Below are 12,100 nucleotides of genomic sequence, written 5' to 3' on the forward strand. Positions count from 1 at the left end.
TTTCTTAATGATTAAGAATGTTAAAAAAATACTTTAAAATATCATAAAAAAAAGAATGTTAAAAAAATACTTTAAAATATCATAAAAAAAAATTTCAAATACATATAAATAGTAAATTAATAATAATAAGGTAGTAACTTTATCACTACTTTTTATTTATCTCATTTCTTTTCATCGAAATTATGTTGCTTGCTTTATATATTATCCCAAATGTTTAATTGCAACCTACACCCTTTTTTTTTTTTTTTTTTTTTTTTTGGGGGGTCACTTTCAGCATTTTGTATGCCGGCCAGTCCATCACCTTTAGCCCATTTACTAGTGCAGTTCCTTCCATCTTATTTATTTGTCGCTTTCTCTTCTACTAATGGTCTTACATTTTATCCCAACGTTGCGCCTATTTCTTGTGCATTGAAGTAATCAACATAGCAGTTCTACCCTCATATACGAGTGGGTAGCCACCCATCCCCGCCTGGGCAGGTGACTAGATCAACCCCCGCATCCAGTCCCTGCCCATATTTCTAACCATGATCGGCATCCGCCTACCTGGCAGACAGATTAATGCCACCATTGTCCGACCACCATCCCCAACAACACATTTTTTATATAAAAAAAATCTAATAAAATCGCATATAAATAACAAAAATTGCACAAATCCAACATGCAGCCTCTACAAATTCAACAAATCGCATAGATCTTCATATCTATGTACAAAAATACATATCTATGCTCTAAACCCCATAGACCTTGGCCCACAGCCGTGGGTCATAAAACTCACACAGACCCATGCAGGGCCATAAAACTCGTAAACCTACGATCTCAGTCGTGGGTCTTTAAGTTACAAATCTACAGTGGCGATCGTGGTCTTGGGTCGTAGGGACCGATGGCCAAGTTGTGGTCTTACTATCGTAGACTAAGGCTTGGCCGTGTCCCACGAAAATGGACAGAGAAGCGGGTTAAGAGGAGGAGGAAGAGGAGAAGAAGAAAGGAGGAGAAGAGAAAGAAGAAATAGGAGAGGATGGTGAATTATGAGGTCACTAAGAGCATTGACATTAGCTTTATTAATAGCCTAGCTAAATGTAAAATTTAATAAATTTTATCAAAATACGGCTACATTAGATTAGCCAAAAAGATAAATGAAAAGTTTTGAACTACAATAAATAGATAGATTTGTTCAAATTTAAAGAATTACTGTTAATCTCCAATTGACTTTTTTTCATTTCACCCTCACTTTATTTCCTCCTCGCGTGTTTTCTCTCTTTCCTTTCTCTCTTCCTCTCATTTTTGCATTGCAAAATCCGACTTCACAAATGGTGCTCTCACTTGGGTCACGCGACCTTATTCTCCGTAGGTTCGTCTTCTTTCTTTTCTTCTGCAACCCTAAATTAATAAATGGAAGTTTTAAGTTAGCCATAATACTTTATTTTTCAGTGTCCTCTTACCAATATATATTCTGCACAAACCTGGCCCTTTTCTGCAATGACACAGAGATCACTAGTGCCATCAGAAGCAGCAAAAGCATCAGATGGACAGAGAGCTTGGTAAGGTCGATTTGTTCACATCTCTCTCTAAGAAATAAAGAAAAAAAAGATGTGTTACGATGGGAACTTATTTATATATTAATTAATTTTTGCTCGAGACCTTCAACAAGTTCCTGATCATTTAACCGGCCTTGCGACTAATTAATGAGTCATTTTGCTGTATGCTAATTACACAGTTATAAAATATAACAGACTGCCACGCGAATCACTTGGATATATATGGCATAAATGTCATGAGAATAAATTTATTAACTTACGTAGTTTCATATAATATATTAAATTTATTTTATAATAAAAATAATTTTATAATCTAATGTATGAGTATAACATTAAATTATATTAATTTATAAATTTATTTTTATATAATCTTTTTATAATTGAAACATTTATCATCTTTAAATGGAAAAGCCTCGGAGGGTTGATTGCGGTCCTCTACCCTCATCTTGACTCCTAAGTGAGAGAATATTAGTTCCACATGACCATCTCGAAAAGGGTGGCTTATGGCCCTATATACGACACTTATATTGAATACATCCTAGAGAAATACTACTTTATCCTCTCATTTGTATCGTTCTATTTGACCGTTTGACAAATTTTTTTTTTTATTTGGTGATTTTAAATATATTGATGTATTTTTTTTATTTTTTAAAAATATTTAAATGTATTAAAAAAAGATGAAAAAAAAATTGTTACATTGGACGGTACGTCCAGCGGTAAGAGTGGGGCGGCACAGTAGTCCCACTCTACATCCTAAGATGATTCTTTATTTCCCTGCTTTTAATAGCTATTTTATATAAAATAATAATAATAATAATTTCTTTTCTTATTTAAAAAATACTGTTTGTTCTAAATTCCTATTTGTTAGTATTTTTCCAAATTGTTTAGGGTTAGTTTAGAAATATACTTGTTAAATTTAGGGGTGTAGAATCAGACCGAATTTTTTTTTTCGATCCGGTTCAAAACCCAGAATCCGGATTTATCCGAGCGGTTGAGAGAAATTCGGATTTGATTTTATGACCTGATTATCCGTAATAGGATCCCCTTTTTTTAAAAATATTTTTTTTTTCAATTTTTTCCGCAATTTCAGATTCAAGATGTGAAGAGTAATAGTATTGTATTAGTCTAATTAGTTATTATGTATTATTATTTATTTTGTTCTTTATAAACTAATATTTTGCAATGTGAAGTAACAACAATATTATTTATTTTGTATTGTTATTTATTTTATTTTAAAAAAAGATTTTTAAAAAGTGTTTAATTTTTTTTAAACAATCTGGGCAATTTAAACATGATATCATAATTTTTTTAAAAAAATAGTGCTATAAAAATATTTTTTAAAGTTTAAATAGCTTTTTTTTAAAAAAAAAAAGTATTAATAAATCTGGTTACAATCCGGATATCCCGATTTATAGCCAAAAAAAGGAAAAAAAAATTGAATAACCAGATTGAATTCGGATAATCGCCCAGTTTTTAAGATCTAGTTATGGCCGGATATCCAAATCCGGATCCCGTTGCACACCCCTAGCTAAATTAACATATATAACATACTTATATATATATATATATACAAAGGTAATAATTCATTCCCCGAGGTACAAAAACTTGAATAAAAAAAATAACTACATTATTTAGAAGAAAAATAATAGACACATAACCATTTTCTAATAATTATTTATACAATTATAGTTTAAATGATTTTTCTTCTTTAAAATTATTTATAAAAATAACATGGTTTTATATAAATAACCTCATTTTAAAACATGATTGTAAAAATATTATAAAAAAATTAGTTGTGTATCATTACTTAAATTTATTAGAATGATAAACTTAGAAATTAACAATATTATGCTGAGAAAGTCTTTTCACAAACGGAATTATTTTAGTGGAAAAAGGCTTATGGGTGATGAGATAATTAAAAAACAAAAAGTTAACGAAATACAGAAGAATTTTGTGGACGCAACTTTATGTGTCATTTTATCTATAGATTATTAAATCAACAAAAATTCAATATACAACCGTCTTGTGTCTCCACTGCGGCATTGCATCCCACATGGCAAAAATAAAAATGGCATTGTTTCGTAACACTACATCTCCAAGACAGAAGGGTCTCTCATCTCCCCATTTCTCCCCACATTTTGTCTTTCTATTTTTATCTTCTTCTTCTCCCTTCTGTCACGATTACCCTACGTCTTCAATAATGCCCATGAATTCTTGCCGAGCTTGCGCAACAGATAGCATAACCTAATGCGATTTTCCCATCTCACAATCTTCGAGCCAGTCTTTGGGCCAAGTCCTAGAATAGAAGATGGCTTGGTCAAAGATAATATAATCCTTTAGAGGAGTTTTTCTGGTATAGCGTGTGCATTATCCATGGTTTTATTGAACTTTCTTTTTTGATTTTTGGCTATTTCAACACCGTCTTCTAATTTTACTTCTTGAACTTCCAAGATTATGGAGTCCGAACCCATACTGAACCAAACTACTCTCAAAAGTCCAATTCCTTTTCCGAACTAAAAATTTTCTCAAGATATTGAAAGCAATAAAAACAACATAAATATACGTATTAAACTTTAAACAGAAAGTATTTTAGTTCCCTAAAAGACTGATCAACTCGGCATGGTTTCCTCTATTCGTGATCTTGCAGATTTTGGAGAGGAAAAAAAAAAAAAAAACCTCGTTCAATTGCCAATAAACCAGAGAAGAGAGAAATTGAGAGAGACTTTTGTTGGACTAATGGCATGTTATGCAATTCTTGAGAAGAAGAAGAAGAAGAAGAAGAAGAAGAAGAAGAAGAAGAAGAAAAGTCTGGGCAAAGAAGAAAAGTCTGCTTCGCTCTAACGCATTCGACCCAGTCGCAGATTTCGTTTTTGGTTTTCCCTCATTTCTGCATTTTTTTTAATATTATTGGACTAACATGGCAGTCAGTAGGTGCCGCGGTAGGGACGCATCTTGGTTGTCCCTAGAATTTCTGTTAAATCAAAGTATATATTACATATGTTGATGTCTTGTTTCGCAGCCCGAACAACTTCACTAGAGCCCAGTTCGTCCACCTACAACTATAAAGAAATGAGGGCTTCGATGTGATGGGGGACACCTCCGATACCAAAGTTAGTATATGATTTCCTTGTGAGGATTATAAAATCTTAAGTCTCAAAATGTCTGAACCCCTCCTTTTGCTGAGGGAGGAAGTATATATACCTGGTAGGGGGGGATCCTTGGGAAGGGGATTGTGGATATGTCGCTCCATACTCAGGTGGTGTGTCTCTACCAACTCCTTGCTGTGCAATAGACTTGTCAAACTTGATCATGGCAACCATTGACAACCCAAGAGGCACGACGTGGGGTGCCTAGTCTAGGACTTTATTAAATGCGGCGTGACTCCTTGTTATGGTATGTCTGTTTCCGCCCTTCATTAAATGCAGAGTGACCTCCGTCAGATGCGTCCACTCTTTATGCCTATCTAGACGCCAGGTTTCAGGGACAGGGACAGGGACATTCCTTAGCCTCGTGCGTTAAGGTTGTCGGCCAGTAGTGGTGTCAGACAATTCTGTCTTCTAGCCCTTAGCCAGTGCGTGTTGCCTGACTGCTTCTCCTTCTGGGCCTCCTGGACTGACCTGGTTTGGCCCAGCCTTTGTCCTCAGGCCTTAGAACTGCTCGGGCCTTGTTGGCTGGGTCTGTTTGTGGGGATTACTCCACTCACAACATATTTTTGAAAAAAAAATGTTTGACTTGAGGTGCAAGTTGCCTTTGCTCCAATCGAACTATGTGTCGGTGGTCGTCCATGCATATACATATATTTTCCTGCTTGCTAGGTACTTACTCGCTGGGTACGGCAGAGGATCGTACAGATGCACTAATGATTTTGAGAAACCCCTTTATTCTGCCACTCTTTTTCCTCTGCTAAATATTTTAAAAATAATTTTATTCATTTCTTTATATTATTCTCTATATATACTTTGTTTCTATTATTCCATTCCACGCTTGCTTTAGCTTCCCTTTCTTCCTCCCGACTCCATTGTTGAGCTACTTTTTATCTCTTCTCTGTCTAGAAAAGAACAGATCGAATATAGAATACATTGGCTGTCCTACTGATATTTACAAAGCAAAAGTTGAGAATACATTGGCTGTCTTACTGATCCCAGTACTTTTATATGTAAAAGTGGGAGTTTTGGATAATTGGATCAGTCCTACTCCGAGTACTGCCTTCTTTTTTCGGTGCACAGCTTCTTCTTTATTTTATTTTTTATTTACTTTTGTACAAAAAGAGAAACAACCAAAATCACGTGGCATAGTTTTTATATGATCTAATGAAATGAAATGGCTGATTATTCATCCACGCGATTGGAAGATCATTTGCACATTTAATTTCGATATATATATATATATATATATATCTATTTACTCCAAAATGATTATAGGCTTTGTTCGGATATATAAACACTTTCAATCCATCTCATCTCATCTCATCTAATCATTATAATTTTTTTAAATTTTCATACAAAATATAATAAACAATTCAACTTTTTTAAATTATAAAACAATAATATTAATATTAAGAAATAATATTCTAACAATATTTTATTCGACTCATCTAAAAACATCTCATCTCACTGTCCAAACCATGCCTTATATATACTCTAAAATATGCAAGTAGTGTCGTATTAAAATCATTATAAAGAAGTACACAAACTTTTCTTTTCTACATAATGTGAAATCTCATACAAAACTACCATTTATCACTCAGTCTGGATTATCACACACACACACACATATACATATATACACACACATATATATATATACACACACACACATATATATATACACACACACATTCACGAGATTCTCTCTTTATTCTGAGTTTGGACCACTTAATTAGAAATTTCTATCTTCTCATGTAAACAGAAAAACCAAAGTTGCATGTAAACAAGTGTATCAAAAGCTTAGCATAAAAAGAAAAAAAGAAAGAAAGGAGTGAATAAATAAAGCCAAGAAAGATTTACAAGATCAAGTTGGCACCGATCTGCTGTTTCCACATCCTTCCCCTCTGCTTTCTATAACAAAGTGTATAAAAAAAGCTAAGAAATTAAGATTTATAAGTAGAGGCCAAGTACTTCTGCTGACTGCAAACCTAGCTTCCATCCCCCTGATCTCTCTGCCTTCTTTCTACTGCACCAAGATGCTTCCCTGGTTTCTTTCAGCTTTGTTCGTCCTTTCTTCCTTTTTCTCGCATGGCTATGCACAGCCTGCTCAATGTCCCCCAGCACCAAGATGTCCTCTAATATCACCACCACCTCCTCCCAAACCTTTAATCAATTTCACTCGTCCCCGACCTCCTTTGTACCCACCTTCGCTCAAACTTATGCCGCGCCAGCCTCGGAGAAATCCCGGACCCTTGTCCAACCGAGCTAGAATTCTGTTCATCACTCAGGAGCTCAAAAGGAATATCACCTACGACCCAAATAACTATACTCGTACCTGGGTTGGGAAAAATTACTGCGTCTTCAAAGGTTTCTATTGCGATACCGTACCTGATCTGAACATCACCGGACTCGCCGGAATTGTCTTCAATGGCGCAAGATTTGGAGGTCGTTTCTTGAACTTTTATCGCTTTATCCGTAATTTACCGGACATAGCTATCTTCCATGCAAACTCCAACAACTTTAGCGGCGTAATCAATCGGAACCTCAACCAGTTACGCTACTTGTATGAGCTCGATCTGAGTAACAACAAGTTCGTGGGAGGATTCCCGGCGAGTGTCCTTGGTGCCACGAATCTGACCTTCGTGGACCTCAGGTTTAATACTTATGCAGGAACGGTCCCGCCTCGGTTATTCAATATGGACACAGATGTGTTGTTCATCAACAACAATGGATTCAACAAGACGATTCCTGCCACATTGGGGAACACGCCGGCACTCTTCCTCACCCTCGCTAACAACAAATTCACCGGTCCCATCCCTCGCAGCATTGGCCGAGCTTGGAACACCCTGCTCGAGGTGTTGTTCTTGAACAACAGATTAACCGGTTGTCTCCCTTTCGAAATCGGCTACTTGAACAAGACGACCGTGTTCGACGTTGGAGGGAACCTCTTGACAGGTCCGATACCGCAGTCTTTCGGGTGCATGACGAAGCTGGAGCTGCTCAACCTTGCTCATAACCAATTCTATGGGGCCATTCCCGAGTCCTTGTGCAGGCTTCCGAACGCGTACAATTTCTCGCTTTCTTACAACTATTTCAGCCAAGTCGGCCCGGCGTGCAGGAAGCGGATTAGGGAAAGAAGGCTTGACGTGAGGAGGAACTGCATTACTGGGCTTCCGCAGCAAAAGTCAGCCGTTGAGTGCTCGCGTTTCTTCTCGAGGAATACTCGAAGCTGCCCAAGAGAGAATACTTTCAACATCGTTCCCTGTACTGGGGTAAGTAATACTGCGGCGGCGTCCTTGGAAGATGAAGATGAAGATGAAGAAGGTGTGGTCATTACTACCATTGATGAAATGACCCCTCCATCACCGAAAACCTACGCCGCAATCGCTAAGCCTCACCATTGATGATAATAATCGGATGGTAGTACGTATGCATGCGTAGTATGTAGTACTGAGCCAGTTAGTAAAGCCTAAGGTAGAATTAGAATAAAGTTGTCGTCTGAGTTGATCAGCTTTGCATGTAATTACCATTTTTTTTTCGTGAATGTTGATGCAAGGAGATCAGCTCATGCATGTTCTCGATCTGCATGCTCCTCATGATCTTCCTTCTTTTTATTTTTTAATTTTTGGAAATGGAAATTCATCGATCCTACTTTGTATAACTTCGTGCGTGTTTGCTTGGTATATAGCTATCATGTGTTTTGAAAATAAAAAAAAGTCCGTCTTTGTGATCTTTCTCTACCTTCCCTTTTTTCTATTCATGTTTCTCCCATTTTAACTAGAGCCTCACGTTATTTCCCATATTTCTGTTCATGTTTCGAAAATAACTATAGTAATTTGGATATAAAAAATATTTTGTGCAAGTTTTAAATAGTTTGTTTTCACAAATATTTTGATCTGATTTGATCTAATCATTACAACTTTCTTAAATTCCTACACAAAATAAAATAAACAATTCAACTTTTTCAAATCCAAAAAAAAAATAATATTAAAAAAATATATTCTAATAATATTTTATTCAACTTTTGACTTTTATCTCAACTCATCACATCTCATCTGTGAAAACAAACGAGACATAAGTTCAGCACAATTTCTTTGTAAAAAGGTAGATTTTCCACTTCAGAAAGTGTAAAAAAAATTATATTTTTTTAGTAGGACTTACATTTTATAAAAGACTTGTGTGAGTCTTGTATATTTGAAATTTGTACCTAACGTTACTCGTTGGATATTAGATAGATAGTTGTTGCCAATATTGCTCGCCCCTAAATTACATTGAGTGCTCGAGGCGAGATTCAATTTTCATCCAAGATTTTGTCCATGCGCTTGAGGCAAGCTTCATTGCTTGTTCGAAATTGTGCCCATTATATGCTCGAAGCAAGTTTCATTGCTCGCCCAAGACTTATTTTACATGCTAGAGACGAGCTTCAATGCTCACTCGAACCTTATTCTGAACATGCCCAAAAGGAAATATTTGGCTTTGGTGATTTTGGCGATATTTTATTTTTTGCTAGGGTTTTGTTATGTTGTAGGGCTGCATGGCAGCCAGTGCAGTAGAGGCAAATCGACGTCCCTACGTTGATCTTGTCTCCGCGGTTCCGCAACCCATTCCTGAGATGCCCGTGCCTCATCGTGGGCCAAAATATGTGGATGGTGAAATCTGTTTCTAGTTTTCTAAGGAGGAGATTGCAATATCTGCAGAACCATTTCGCTATTCTATTGTTCTAAAGTTTCTAAAACAGAGGCCTTCTTTGGATTCTATACGGTCTTTTATTCATGATCGCTGGAGATTATCATGCATGCTAGTTGTTTCTACTATGAGGAGGCCACATAATGTCTTCGTTCAAACGTCTAATGAACCAAATTTTTTAAAAGCTCTCTCTCATGAAACTTGTGAGGTGAATGATATTCAATATCAGGCATTTCACTGGAAGCCAGAGTTTGATGAAGATGAAGAACCTTTGCTAGTTCCTGTTTGGATTGTGTTGCCAAGGCTTCTTCCAAATTTCTACCATGAATCATTTCTAAAGATCCTTACTACTCCGATTGGCCGTTATATTTGAAGGGATAATCTTACGAAATGTGCAACTCACATGGATGGAGCACGCTTATATTTGGAGATGGATGCTGCAAAAGAGCCAATCCCTTATTTCTAGATTGAGATGCTGGGGCTGGGCCGTAAACAGGAACTGATCTATGAGACGCTCCTGGCGTTTTGCTCTAGGTGTAAGTTGCAAGGGCACAATGCACATACCTGTAGATTAAAACAACAGAATAATGGAGACAAAATTTGGGTTCGTAAGGATGCAAGACGCGGATTTTAGAAAAGCATATCAAGATTTTGGACAGAGTGAGATAGATAAAGGAAAAAGGCATGATGGTTGTTTCAGGCACTATAGAAGGACCTATAAGTGAGACATTGAATACACAGATAGAAGAATCTGAGGATCGTGTACTTATTCCTAATGAAGATCGGTTAAAAGATGGACATGCTGTTCCTATCCAAGATTTAGAGAAGATATGTAGTAATGTGGGCAAGCAGAGTGCAGAATAAATCTTAAAGGAAAGCGATTACCAAGTGGAAAAGGTTGAGGATGATATTCCAGAAGGTCCTGTGGAAAATAATGATGTATTTCTGGAAGTAGAGGACATTGCCAATGAAATGGGTGCTGAAAACATGGCTATGGTCAACTCTTTTTCTGAACCTGATTTGAATTTAAACGTTGAAAACTTTTCCAAAACTAAGGATTATGACACTAAGAATGAGGGTGCGGAGATGAAGAAAAAAGGTGTCCGAAAAACTTTTGAAAAAGTTCGCAGCTCGACTTGGGTTTTAACCCGGCCAAATAAATTTTCCTTATGATTAGTCCAATTTTAGCATGGAATATTCGAGGTCTTGGAACCTCTTGTAACAGATTAAAGAAATTAGTTATGAAAATGAAACCGAAAGTTGTTTCTTTAATGGAACCTTTTGCAGTAGTTGATAAGATGCAAGGTTTGCTTCACATGTTACGAATGGATAAATTCATCACAAACGAAAGGGAGGCTAGCAAAATTTGGGTGTTATGGCAGGATGACATTTCAGTAAGCTCGTTTTATGTAGAGAGCAGTTCATTCGACTTCAATTTGAGGATGGTATGACAAATACTCTATGCTGCTTTGTCTACTCGAAGTGCAATAAGGTGGAAAGACGTGACCTCTGGGAGCAATTAAATGTCCAGGTACTTGGATCAAAACCTTGCATCATTATAGGTGATTTTAATATTATTTGAGAGGATTCGAAACATAGGGGTGGTGGACCTCGACCGAGAGCAACAATGGAGGACTTCAATTCCTGGATTGAGCATTGTGGATTGATTGAAATTAAGTCTTTGGGCAGGAGGTTTTCTTGGTGTAATGGACAGAATGGTCTCTCGAGAAGTTGGGCGAAATTAGATCGATGTCTCTTGAATGCTAGTTGTTTGAACAGATTTCCGAATGTGACACTTAGTTATTTATCGAGATCTAAATCAGATCACTCTCCCATGTTCATGGAACTTCAGACAAATTGTTTCTCTTATGGTCCTCCTCCTTTTCGTTTTCAACAAATGTAGAAAAAATCTAGCAGGAGGGTGTGGGTGGTATGAGCATTTTGAAATTGGCTTTTTAATTGAAAAAGTTCAAGAGAGCTTTGAGAGATTGGAATAAGTGGATCTTTGGTAGAACCGAGACCCATTTATAAGAGTTACAATCTCAAATTGACACTTTGGAGTCAGTTTTACTGCAAGATTGTGATCCAAACATTGAACAAGAACTTGTGATGAAGAATGTTGAGTTAGATGATTGGAGGCATTGGGAAGAGACTAGATTGACTCAAATGGCGAAAATTAAATGGAGTGTTGAAGGTGATCAAAACTCAAATTTTTTTCATGCTTATTTATCTTATAAAAGGAAGAAGAGAGTCATGGAGATGAGACTTCAAGATGGCACTTATTTGAGGTCACCTGAGGAAATTCATTTAGGAGCTGTTAATTATTTTTCTTCTTTCTTGCAAAAAGAACTACATGGGAGCACTCTAGATTTATCCCATATCATTTCGCTGGTTGTCACAGTGGAGGAAAATGCAGCAATCTGTGACATTCCCTCCGTTGAAGAGGTAAAAAAGGCTTTGGACTCTATTCCTTCTAATAGTGATTCGGGTCCCGATGATTTTGGAGCGGATTTTTTTAAAAGTATTTGGGATATAAAAAAGATGGATAGCATGGCAGCTATAGAAGAATTTTTTAAAGGCAGAAGATGACCTAGATTTTATACTTCTTCTTATGTGGTATCGATGCCAAAAATAGATATACCAACTGGGTTTGATAAATTTAGACCCATAAGTCTTTGTTCGGTATTTTACAAAATTTGTTCTAAGGTGATTGTAAATCGTTTGACATCTCTC

At 36.4% G+C, this 12,100-nt stretch overlaps 1 protein-coding gene across 1 annotated transcript; it reads left to right on the forward strand.

Annotated features, from left to right (window-relative positions):
- Positions 1-6,633: 6,633 nt before the first annotated feature.
- On the forward strand, positions 6,634-8,339 carry LOC121243832 (uncharacterized protein At4g06744-like). Its single transcript, XM_041141902.1, has one exon. It carries the CDS (start codon positions 6,718-6,720, stop codon positions 8,083-8,085), a length of 1,368 nt encoding a protein of 455 aa, XP_040997836.1. The 5' UTR covers positions 6,634-6,717; the 3' UTR covers positions 8,086-8,339.
- The last annotated feature ends 3,761 nt before the right edge of the window (positions 8,340-12,100 follow it).

This window comes from Juglans microcarpa x Juglans regia, chromosome 8S, assembly GCF_004785595.1.
Source record: "Juglans microcarpa x Juglans regia isolate MS1-56 chromosome 8S, Jm3101_v1.0, whole genome shotgun sequence".
Taxonomy (NCBI): domain Eukaryota; kingdom Viridiplantae; phylum Streptophyta; class Magnoliopsida; order Fagales; family Juglandaceae; genus Juglans; species Juglans microcarpa x Juglans regia.